This window comes from Lissotriton vulgaris, chromosome 2_1 (assembly GCF_964263255.1).
Source record: "Lissotriton vulgaris chromosome 2_1, aLisVul1.2, whole genome shotgun sequence".
NCBI lineage: Eukaryota > Metazoa > Chordata > Amphibia > Caudata > Salamandridae > Lissotriton > Lissotriton vulgaris.
In genome coordinates, this window is record NC_141687.1 from 1,911,815,031 (window position 1) to 1,911,827,340 (window position 12,310).

At 40.0% G+C, this 12,310-nt stretch overlaps 1 protein-coding gene across 2 annotated transcripts in view; it reads right to left on the reverse strand.

The window, feature by feature from the left end:
• Positions 1 to 12,310, reverse strand: part of SLCO3A1 (solute carrier organic anion transporter family member 3A1) — a 731,052-nt gene that overhangs the window by 82,940 nt on the left and 635,802 nt on the right. For both annotated transcript variants that reach the window (XM_086958095.1, XM_086958096.1), the window contains exons 6-7: positions 2,102 to 2,300; positions 466 to 604 (exon numbers count right to left, since the gene is read on the reverse strand). In XM_086958095.1, coding sequence (XP_086814221.1) covers positions 466 to 604; positions 2,102 to 2,300 — 338 coding nt within the window. The remainder of the gene's footprint in view (positions 1 to 465; positions 605 to 2,101; positions 2,301 to 12,310) is intronic.

The following is a 12,310-nucleotide window of genomic DNA, read 5'->3' on the forward strand; positions in this document are numbered from 1 at the left end:
TGAGGTTATCCAAGTGCTACCCAATTGGGCACAGGAAGATTAATCGATTTGCCCAGAATCACAGAATTGAGTGGACGCTGAGCCTCAACCCGTATCCCCAGCTTCAAAGTCGGCAGCGCTGGCTGCTGCCCCACATTCTCCCCTATTCACAACACATCATGTTTAGTTACATTTTTGTAGGCAAACAGGAGGTGATCGGACGACTTTCTTTTTTGCTACTTTTTTCATGTACTTCACCTGTTATTTCCTTTTGAATTGCCTTTGAATTATGACCTTTGACATTAGTTATTAAGTGTGTACTCGAGATCAATTCATTACAGAAGTGTATTGGATCTATATAACATTTTTAAATATAACGTGTTTCATGTGGGATTCCCATCTTGAGCACCTGTATGAGTTAAAACTTTAAAGTAACGTTTTACGATTGCAGTTGCTGAAAGGATGCAAGGAAGAGTGTCCTTTTACCGTGCTAGTGCAGCCAGCAAAGCAAGCGGATAAGTATGTGATGCCATCTGCTCCACAAACCGGAGTGAAGGAGTCCGTCTGGCATTCACACTCGTTATTGCAAGGGGAGTATGGGTTCAAGGAAGAGCCAGGAACAGAACTGCAAACAGAACAAAGACACCATCATTATTACATGCGTCATGTTGCCAGAAAATACGATTTCAGTGGTTCAGTATTTTCATTCTCTGGAAAACACAAAGATAGGGGGACATTTTATGGATTCAATTGATTGAACAGACCTTGATCACATCTTTCACTCTCAGGTAAAAATGCTAATCTTTATCCTTTTCTACAACAAAATTTAGAATCTCGAGGTGACCAAACAGACGCTGCGGGGCAGCGAGGTAGGTTTTGAAAATCTGCATTATTGCTCACACACCATCAACCAAAGCAGCATTTTTCCCAAATTGATTTTCATTAGACTAAAACACGATTTTGTTCACATCAGTGTCTACGTGAAAATGTGTTTTTGTAATACGGTTACCTTTTTCACGACTAGGCATATACATTGATTGCTTATATGTTAACATCTCAATATTAACCACTCTCTTAACTTGCTGTGTTGATTTTGTACCACCATAATATGCTCAAGAGGTGATCTCTTCAGAAAAGGGCATACACAATGTGACTGCGGAGTGGTATATCAAAAAAGTGTGGGGAGGGTGTTGTTAGCCTCCCGGGCTTAACAACATGCTCTGCCACTTCAGAAACGCAAGGCTGTACCATATTTACAAGAATGTGGTGCAGCCTTGCCTTTCCCCCTGCGATGTCGCTAAGTTTAACAACTTAGCACCAACGCAGGCACCCTTGCCCCAGAGTGCAAGGGTGTCTGCGTGCAGGGGAAATGATTGGTTATGTGTAGGAAGGTGCCTTTCCGGCACATAAACAATCCTAAAATGGCATTTTGTAACTTGCATGTGTGCTGCTTCATGCAGCACACATGAAAGTTACAAAATGGCATTTTTTAAAAGGAGTGTTTATGTACAGAAGGAACACCTTCCTGTACATAAACAAACCATGGCATTTAGTTTTTTCCATGTGTGCTGCACAAGGCAGCACACATGGAAAAAGCGAAAACGGGGAGAAACAATGCATTTCTCCTCGTTTCGCCAACTTGAGACCAGGATTTTCCTGGTCTTAATTTTGGCGCTGCCTCCTACGTACGCCACCCTTCTACATAGAGGGCAGCGTCAAATACATGGGTGTTGTGGTGGAACGCCCACCACAACACCCACTGGATGCCCCTTTCACGCTAAGCATAGCGTGAAAGGGTGAGTTATGTACAAGGCAGCGTTAAACCACGTTGAGTGGCTTAACGTTGCTTTGTACATAAGGAAAGGCCCCTATAGCCATGAGAACGTCACAAAAAGTGACGTTCCTGTGACGATAGTAGCTTGTACATATGCCCCTAAGTTTTCATCTATGTCTACAATGCTCTTATAGTAAATGCCGTATGTCTTTGTGCAATATCTAAGAGTACATCAAATTTACATGAGGCTATCATACTGGAAGCCACTACCTGAACTCACTAAATTCCACATTCCAGATGGCAATTTTACATTTTACCTCCACTCTGCAATTTTCTGTGAATACTCACATGTTTCCATAGGGAATTGTTACGCCAGCTACAGGTCCAGTGTCACAGCCCAAGAAAAGGAAAGAGACATAGCAAGCAGTAGATACCAGGTTCACCAACATGGCCATGCGAATGGCACCCAAGGCAGAGAGGCTAAGCTTCTTTACGAGGAGGCCACCCAGGAAGATTCCTAAGCATGCACACGGGATAGCTGTCATTCCTAAATGATCAAAATAAATGAGTTAGAGTCTATATTTCTCATGTTTGCTACATATACTTTAGGTGTATTTAGAAAACAAATTAGACAGTAAAGGCACAATCAAACAAAATACAGACTTTTTGTGTATAACGCTATTTCTTGCACACTTAACAATGCAAGTCAGCAATTACACATAAGGCACGATGGGGCAAACGTGCTCCAAAAAAATTCTTACTGAAAGCTTCTGGATATGGAAGAGGTTTCCAAAATATTTGATAATAAAGGTACTAACATGTTGTAATGAAAAAAGATTTATGTTCCTTCCTAATATACAGTATTAATTTTTTGCAACCACATTATGAGATTATTACTACCGACTTCTTTTAGTGTTTAATTTTGTAACTGAAGTAGCCTACAATCTGTTTTTAATTAAGTCTGTATTATTTCAATCTGGAGGAAGGTGGAGTGTATAGCCAAGTTCAAAACAGAGTGAGCACCATAGCTCAACTAAGGGCACTCAACTCAAATATGATGGTTTTACTAAAAATATAAAGCACTAATACAAATATCTAGGTTTTTGGACTGATTCAAACCTAACTATCAGTTCATATGCCAAACACACCACCAAATCAGCCCCAGTTACCCGTTTCTCCCTCAGATGTCTCAGACCTATCTTCACTAAAGCAGACTTTAGTACTTTTGTACAACCTATTGTCATCTAGAAAAACAGACTACAGTACAGTGCTACTTATAGAAAAGGCACTGGTCCCACTATAAGCCAATCTTGATATGCCTGATCAGTTAACAACAAACACCAGGAAATTCAATCACATCACCCTCACCATGTAAGATCTCCAATGGCTCACTATGGAGGCGGAGATTACATTTAAACTTGCCTGTCTAGAACCAGGCCAACTAACCTATAGTTTCTCCCAGTTCCACATTGCTGACGGGGGAAGAACACAGAGAAGCAAAATATCCCTTCAACTGGAACGCAAAAAATGTGAATCCCTCCAAACCTCACACAGGCCCTTCACTGAGGTAGCCTCTCGCTCTGGAACTCTCTCCCAGCCAAACTCAGATGTAAAGATGATTTAGGGCCTGATTTATGGTTAGGTAGTGTGCACTTTGCAAATCAGGGTGACAGCAGACATTATGTTTATCACCCTGACAGACTGCCATATTTAGAGAACAACACTTCCCCAGCAGTGATATCCGTACCTTCAAAGAAACTGCCATCTTCCTCTGAAGGCATCAAAAGTTTGGTGGTGAGCCTTGTTGGTTTAGATGGCTGTCAAATTGTGAGTATATTTATAAAAAGCAAATCATTATTGAACCCCACAAATAGGGAGTCTATGGTGGAATATTCTGTTCATAACTCTCTAAATCATGCCTTAAGTCAGCTGCCAAAAAAGACTAAAATCAATTATTTTTAAACAAACATGGAGAGAGAGAAACTGTAAGACGTAGATAGGAGTCATTACATCACAGGCAAATTGTGTTACAGTTTTATTGGTATTAGTTTACTTTGTAGGTAAATAATTAGTAAAATATTTTAATGTATGTAATACTCCAGAAATATCTCTCTCTATATATATTTGTCAAAAATCTTTCCAGCTATGTTCGGGACACCAGTGACTTTTTGCTCAAAATCGCTAACATCGAATGGGAAGACAGTATGTGGTTAATCTCGTTAGACGTTGAAGCGTTATACACAAGTATTGATTATGTACAAGGTCTTAATGCTATCCAGTACTATTTGGCTAAAAAACCTATAGCTTTTTATGAGCATAACAAAGTCATTTTGGGACTCATTAAATGGTGTCTGTACAAACATTTTTTTCCTTTGGCAAAGACATTTACAGACAACTAAGAGGAGTGGCGATGGGGGCCTGTTTCTCCCCCAGCTATGCGTGCTTGCACGTCGGCTGGTGGGAGGAGCAGGTCCTCGCCGCATTGTACTCCACCGTGATGACCAATCAGGTTGTTTGTTATCTGAGGTATATAGATGACATATTCATGGTGTGGAAAGGTTCTAAAGATGAGGCACTACTGTTCATTGAAAGTATGAATAATAACTCCATGAATTTAAAGTTCACTGCACATATTGACCAGCATAGGATGCAGTTCTTGGATGTAGAGATTTATGTGGCAAATTCCAAACTGAACACCACACTTCATAGAAAATCTACTGCCGGTAATATGACTCTGCATGCGGCTAGCATGCACCCTAAACATACCATCATGGGAATACCGTATGGCGAGATTCTCAGGCTCAAAAGAATCTGTAGTTCCCCCTCTGACTATGAACATTGCCTAAAAGAGTTGTTAGCGCGTTTAAAAGACAGGGGTTACTCAGACACCATTCTGAAAAAAGCAGTTGAAAAATCTAAACTCAGATCCAGAGAGAGCCTGTTCCCAATATCTCAGTTAGAACCAGAACAAGAAAATATCTCTGTCATCCAAGAAGACGGTCCGCGCATGATCACTGCTTTTAGTAGTGAGGACAGAAAACTAAAAGCCATATTTAAAAAGAATTGGTCTATTGTCCTTAGTGATCACATTCTGAACACTAGGTTGTCGGCCAACCCTGTCATCACCTTTAGACGGGCCAGAAGCATGGGCTCTGCTTTGGACAAAGCAGCCCCCGAATTGAAGTCTAAAACTCCCTGGTTGAAACCCTCTAGGATTTTTTCCAAATGTTCCAGTTGCCGCGCGTGCAGGTTCAGTATCAACACTCTACATTATTCAACTCCATTTGATGTAGAACCCAAAATGATTACCGGCAATTTCAATTGTAAGACTGACTTTGCCATGTATGTCCTGACGTGTACCTGTGGGTTAAGATATGTTGAAAGCACCAAACTGCAGGTACACGTCAGGATTTTACAGCATTTACGCGCCATACTACATAGTGACCCGGCTATATACATAATAATTACTTATCCTGTTTAAGATATTTTGTGATTGGAGCCATACCCCCCCTCAAAAGAGGTGGTGACAGGGAGTCATTATTAAGGCAGTTGGAAACCAAGATGATTTTAGAACTAGATACCCATTGGTCGAATGGATTGAATAATATTGATGAAATGCATCACTTTTTGTGATGCCTCTTTCTGATTCAGCAATCGCTTATGCATTAACATTTTTGGACCCGGTAAACTACTTTTTCTCCCTCTTAGCTAGGTTCCCTATTTCGAGGTTGAGGCCGGGCCCTATATCTGTCCCACACTTATGTATCTCACTCAAGAGGTTTGAGATGACCATAGAATATGTGTTGATTGAAATGTGAACGCTTTGACCTATGTGTGTTTAACTTACTTGTTCTAGCTTATATAAGGTCATTCTGCTTGTGTATTAGTCCTTGATATGCACATTTGTACATAGACATTTATATTTTTATATGTTTATCTATATACATCTCTATTTTTCTAAAATGATTTTCTACTTTTGTACTTTGACTAAGTCTGAAATTGAATACATGAAATATCATATTGATCATAGTTTTTACTCTTTGTATATATATGCATGTATATATTATATTGTATATATGTATATATATTATTGAATTGGAATTTAGGTGTATTTATTGGGTTTTTATCACATTCTTTTGATACTATTTTATACTATTTATTACAGAGTGATAATTCATGTTTATGAACTAGGCATATTTAAATGTTTCCAGGGACCTGTGAAACTATTTTATGTCATGATATTTCCTGTTCCTTGATTAATGAATGGTATTGCACTGAACTTTTTTGCTCCCTTTCCTGTCCTTTTTTTCTCCTTTTTTGCCCTTTATTTTACTCTCACACAGCACTTTATTATCTGCCTCTATTTTATGATCATTTTGTATGTGGTAACATTGGTACGTCCTATGAGAACTCTGTATTTATACAGTTAGACTTTGTTCCGTTGTTTGATGTTATCATGTGGTCAGTTTATCTAACTCCCACATTATACATACAAGAATCCTGGATTAATCCGGTGAAAATTATCAGTGTTTATGTTTTGTTAGAGACTCAATAGCGGCAGTATGTCTTCACTATTTAATTGTCACATGACACATTACGTCACTGTGAGGGGGTGTTCCCTTCTAACTTTGCATTTAAAAAAAGCATTATGTCTTCATTACATGTTGCAGCGTGATCAAGGGCATAATTTGCCAGAAACGCGTAGCTGCTTTCTGTGTATCGAATAAAATCTTTCTGATGCTGAATTACCGTGGTCCGTCTTCCTTCTGTTTGCTGGCGTGCAAGCTTGAGACGCCGAGAGATTCGGAGGAGTCACGTGGTAGATATATATATATATATATATATATATATATTTATATATCATCGAAAATAGTCAGTCCTGAACTTCCAGAGAGCTGGCGATCAGAGACAAAAAGACCAAACGAATCCCAAGTTGAGGCAAAAGAGGGGTACATTTATTCCAACGGAAACAGCAGCGCAGCGGACTGACGCATTTCGGACAGATGTCCTTGATCACAGTAAGTTATTACCCATAATGCCTTTTTTTTAATGCATCTGTGCACACCATGTGATAAATAAACAGTGAAGAAATACTATATAGCAGGCCTTAATGCAGACTAAGTTTGTTCACATTGGGGTATAATGTAAATTCCACAGATTCCAAAAAATAAATAAATGGAATGTGTGACCATTACTGAATAAATTCTTTAGCAATTCATTTCTTCCCGCATAAATGCCAAAGAGAAAAGTTGGAATCATTCAAACATGATTGATACAATACCAGTATAAAGTGCAATTATTAAGGCATAATGCCCATGTGCAAATCAACTCATAATTGTGCAAATGTAGCAATTGTAAACATTGTAAGTATAATAAATAAGTATACAGGTTTATAGATGATGTTAAAAGTAATCATATAAATACTTAAAACCACAAAATAAGTTAATCTAAAAACTATCCATTTGAAAATACAAATCGTATACAATATAAACATGACAATTGTACAATTTATGCAAATAATTACATTACTGATAAGATTAAAACCATGCCATTTGAGGGAACAACAAGTTTAAAAACCTTTCACTAATGGTATGGGGACATCAAATATAGATGGCAACCCCTCTGCTATCTAAGTAATAGGCTTACTATAGGCAAAAACATGAATAAAAAGATAAGTGCCCATCACAACTCTGTGATATGGTGTGTATTGCTAAGGTAGTGGGATTTAATAATCCATAACTACATCTAAAAAAGAGAGGTCAAATAAATAATGGGTGACAGAAAAGCCAACTAGAAAAAAATAGATATTTCAAGTGGCAAAGAAAGATCAGTACTTTTGATTTAGGTATAAGAGGACGGCCTCAATTAGATTCAGTTGCAGATTAATGTCAATTCATGTGAGGCGTCAGGCAGAATTATCAACACTGAAAGGGAAAGAACTTTATAGGAAATGATAAAGGTCTTCCGTAGTATTCAATCCGTTTGGTGCCTTAGTGTCCAGTTCTAGAATCATTCTAGATTCTAATTGCCGAAGCTTTTTATCTCTATCCCCTCCCCTGCGTGGCTTAGGGACTGTTTTCAAGACAAAATAGCTGAGACACTGTAGATTATTGTTATGTACAGATTTAAAGTGTCTCGCGACAGGATAGGAGCTGTCATTATTTACGATCGCACGGAGGTGCTGCAATATTCTGGCATGCACCTCGAGCCTGGTACTACCAACATATCTCAGGCCGCAGGTGCACGCCAGAACATAAATAGCATACTCCGTTTTGCAACCGTAATTGCCCTTAATTGGCAATAGAACTGGACTGAACGGAGTGGTGTAAGTGCTTGTGTTGACACCAAATTTGCATGCCCTGCAGCTTGTACATTTAAAGAACCCCCGCTGGGGTTGAAACCAGGATTTCTTTTTGAGCAGCTCAGGGAAGGAATTGGATACATGAGAACGTAATGAGGGTCCCCATAACTGCTTTTTTTAAAACTGTTTCTTTGTAACCTCTGGTTCTAAATCTAGCTAGAGCCTCCATTGTGCATCTAGCTAGTTCTTCCTCATTGCTGCAGATCCTTTTAAGACGGAGTAATTCCCCATATGGGATATTATCAATTACATGGCGAGCGTGGGCACTACTCGCTTGGAGGGTCGAATTGCCCGCTGTGTCCTTTCTAAAAAGGGTTGTAGCTATTTTGCCTGCCTTTATGAATACTTTAACATCCAGGAAGTTTACTGTTTTTCTACTTATGTTATAGGTAAACTTAAAATTATCTTCATTGGTGTTAAGTTGCATGATAAACTGTTTGGCGCTAGCTTCATCCCCCCTCCAAATTAAAAACACATTGTCAATATAACGCACCCATAGTGCTACATGTTCAGAGAATATTTTGTGGTGTTCACCCATGAGGACCCGCTTCTCCCACCAGCCGACGTGCAAGCATGCGTAGCTAGGGGAAAAGTAGGCTCCCATGGCCACACCTCTCTTCTGTAAGTAGACATCGTTACCAAAAACAAAGAAGTTATGGTACAAACTCCATGTTACAAGATCCACTAGCATCTTATTATAGTTGTAACACTGCAGGGATCTTGTGCCAAGAGAAAATTCCAGTGCCTTGAGCCCTGTGGGATGTTCAATGCTCGTGTATAGAGCTTCAATGTCTAAAGTAATTAGTAGAGAGTTTGTAGAGAGTTCTCTGTCCATGGAGCATGTTTCACTTTTTCCAAGAAGTGACCACTGTCCCTTACATAGGTAGGTAGATTGGTGAACAAGCTTTGCAAAAAGTAATCAATATATTGTGCAAGATGTTCAGCTACACTGTCAATGGCCGATATTATTGGCCTTCCCGGAGTAGGTGATGTTTCCTTGTGCACTTTGGGTATAAGATAAAACCTGGGTATTACTGGTTGCTCAACATGTTAAAACTTAAATTCCTGTAGAGAAATCAGTCCTTCCCTTTTATATTTGAAAAGCAGTTTTTTCAACTTCTCCCTTGCCAGGTCATATTGTTTGAAACATGTTTTTTGGTAGCACGTCGTGTCCGAAAGTTGCCTGTTGGCCTCTGCAATATATTGTGTTTGAGGCCAGATCACGATATTGCCTCCTTTATCTGAGCTGCAAACAATATTCTGATGGTCATTTTTGAGTTTGGTTACCAAAGCCCAGTATTTTTTTTTCTTTTTCCAATTTGATCCTTTTGCGATGTTTCACTTGGTGGTACAATTTTTTCAAATCTGACGTGACCACCTCATGAAAGGAGTCTATGGCGTCTCTTGGCATGGTTGGTATAAAGCAAGATGCAGGTTTAAAAGGACTCATCCCTGCGCCTGTTTGTTGTATTTCCGCCTCTCCAAGTTCTTCTTGGGTGGACATATTTGTATCGATATCTCTTTGCATATCCCCCATCTGTTGCAGTGTTAATAGCGCTCTTGCATCATATAAAAAGTGAAAAAGAAAGTGACAAAAGTACACCATGGGTCTCAGGAGGGGGGTGGTAGCGTAATTGGCAGACCGCCCTCAACGCCAGGCACCCTCAGTATACCTGGTGAACCCTCGACCGGACCTCTTCAGGGTCCGGTTGAGGGTTCAGCAGGTATACTGTGGGTGCCTGGCGTTGAGGGCGGTGTGCCAATTACGCTACCACCCCCCTCCTGAGACCCATGGTGTACTTTGAACACACCTAACAAGTGCGGAAACCAAATTTGGGAGCCTCCTAAACCAGGAGTATCTAGGAGGAGACACGTCCTCCTTCCTGCACTTTTGTGTCACTTTCTTTTTCACTATTTCACGTCCCTAGGTAAGGTGAGCCTTAGCGCGCTCATACCGCCAGGGTTTAATACACTTCTATAGTCCTGATGAATGCCTGGTAAATTGACACAGTTTAAAGGCAGAAACATGTTGACTGAAAATAGATAACTTTGGAAATAACCACACAATTAATTGTGGACTAATTTTCCTACACTAATATTTTTACTGATGTCCTAGTGATCAATCAATAAATATTTTTGGATACACTGAAGACATTTTTTAATCCCTCACTACCACGTAATTTTATTTTCACTGCACGCCTGAACTCACACAAAAACCCGCTCCGCAGTAAATCTGGCGTCGAAGCACACTAAAGAGGCACTCTGCCTCTTTAGTGGGGCCCGATGATAAAGCATGTCACCACCAGGTTGGTGAGTGAGGGCTTTCTTAATTAACCTAAGTGAGGCTAGTTACTTTTGCTCCTTTTGTGGTCCCTTTGAAAACCATACAACACTCTTCTTTCAAGTCCGTACCGACTTGTGCCAGCTTCCTATACCAGGTGTCATTCTGAGAGGCTAAATCATCAGGGAAAGTAGATAATAACATATGGTACAGTTTACCGATCCTAGACCTGGTCAGTATACTATCAACCAATGGTACTCTACCAAAATTACCCCTTCCTTGTGTAATGCTTTTATCTAGAGAACTTCTTATCTGTAAGTACCTGAAAAAGTGTCTGGTGGGGAGCTGATATCTTCCCTGTAATTCCGAGAAAGAAAAGATTTGGCCCTTATAGAAGAGGTCACCCAGCATTGTTAGTCCTGATGCTTCCCACCCTATTGTTATCTGATCACAAAAGATCGAAGAGAGCAGCCCATGAGCAGAAAACGGGGTATAGGTATTGATATTTGAAATCCCAAGCCACTTCCGTATTCTTCTCCAATTTGAAAACGCTAATTAGATCATCTTAAATTTGGTTTTCTTATAGTAGCTTGGTTCTATTACTTTAGATAAACAATATTGCGCATCCTCTCCTAGTAGGATTTCATAGATGGTAGGTCTTACTGGTTTGGGGATTATCATTTTATTCCCAGCCAGCAGTATTCCCATTTGCTGTAGCAATGCCACCCAGTGAATAAAATCTCAGCGACTGTAAGCCCCAACCTACCCTTAGTCTCTGAAGAATTAACCATTTAGCTGCCCTTCTTGCTTTGTGGTAACCCCACAGAAATCTTATGCATACAGCTTCTGCTTTAGAAATGGTGGACACCGGAAATTTTACAGGAATTGTCCAGAACAAGTATAACAATTTCGGAAAAATAAGCATCTTAATTATGTTGCATCGCCCATATAACGAAAAGTGAAAATGGTCTTATCTTATAAGTGTCTGATCCACAGTTTTTATAATCGGATTTATGTTCAGCTCAGGTATCTGCTCAACCGCAGCGGTGATTCTTAATACCAAGATATTGAGATCTCGGAGTGAATAATCTGTGTCTTATCTGCATTTAATTTATAACCTGAGACGGCGTCGTATGAATTTGCATTGTAATACACTGCCGGAAGAGCAGATCTAATATTAGTTGTTAAAATAGCGACATCGTCAGCATAGGCCAGTGTCTTGTATCCAAACCCGTTAACTACTACGGAAGCAATCCGTGAATCCGAGTTAATCTTACTTAATAAGGGATCTATATAAATAGAAAATAGAACTGGTGAGCAGGGACACCCTTGGCGGTGCCTTTGCTTATGGACAATGATTTAGATTCTTGCCCGGAGATTCGAACACGGGCCTCAGGCGAGAGGTACAAAGCCTGTATGGCTGTGATAAATTCTGGGGGAAATCCTTCGATTTTTAACATTAGCCAGAGAAACCCCCAGGAGACCCTGCCGAATGCTTTCTCAGAATCAAACAGGATCATACCCAAGGAAGATTTAGACACCTGAGCCCAGTCAAATAGTTCTATTGCCTGCCTGACGTGGTCAGATGTATCACGACCCGGAATAAAACAGTGTTGACGGATTGACACTAGTGGATCGATCACCTTTCCAAGTCTTTGCTATCCGCACATATTAAAGAAATCGGCTGGTAAGATGATGGTTTAAGTTCAGGCTTATCTTTTTTTTTAATACAACAATAGTCGTTTTGTGCCATGAGGGAGGAGTCTGGCCCTTTTGTGCTCCCAGAAATAAGGATTCAAGCTCCCCACTTAGGATGCGTCTAAAAGTGCGAAAAAATTCCTAAGGATTAGCGGGCGGACCTACTGCCTTGCCTACTGCTAGAAGAGTTATAGAAGACTCGATTTCTTCTGGCGAA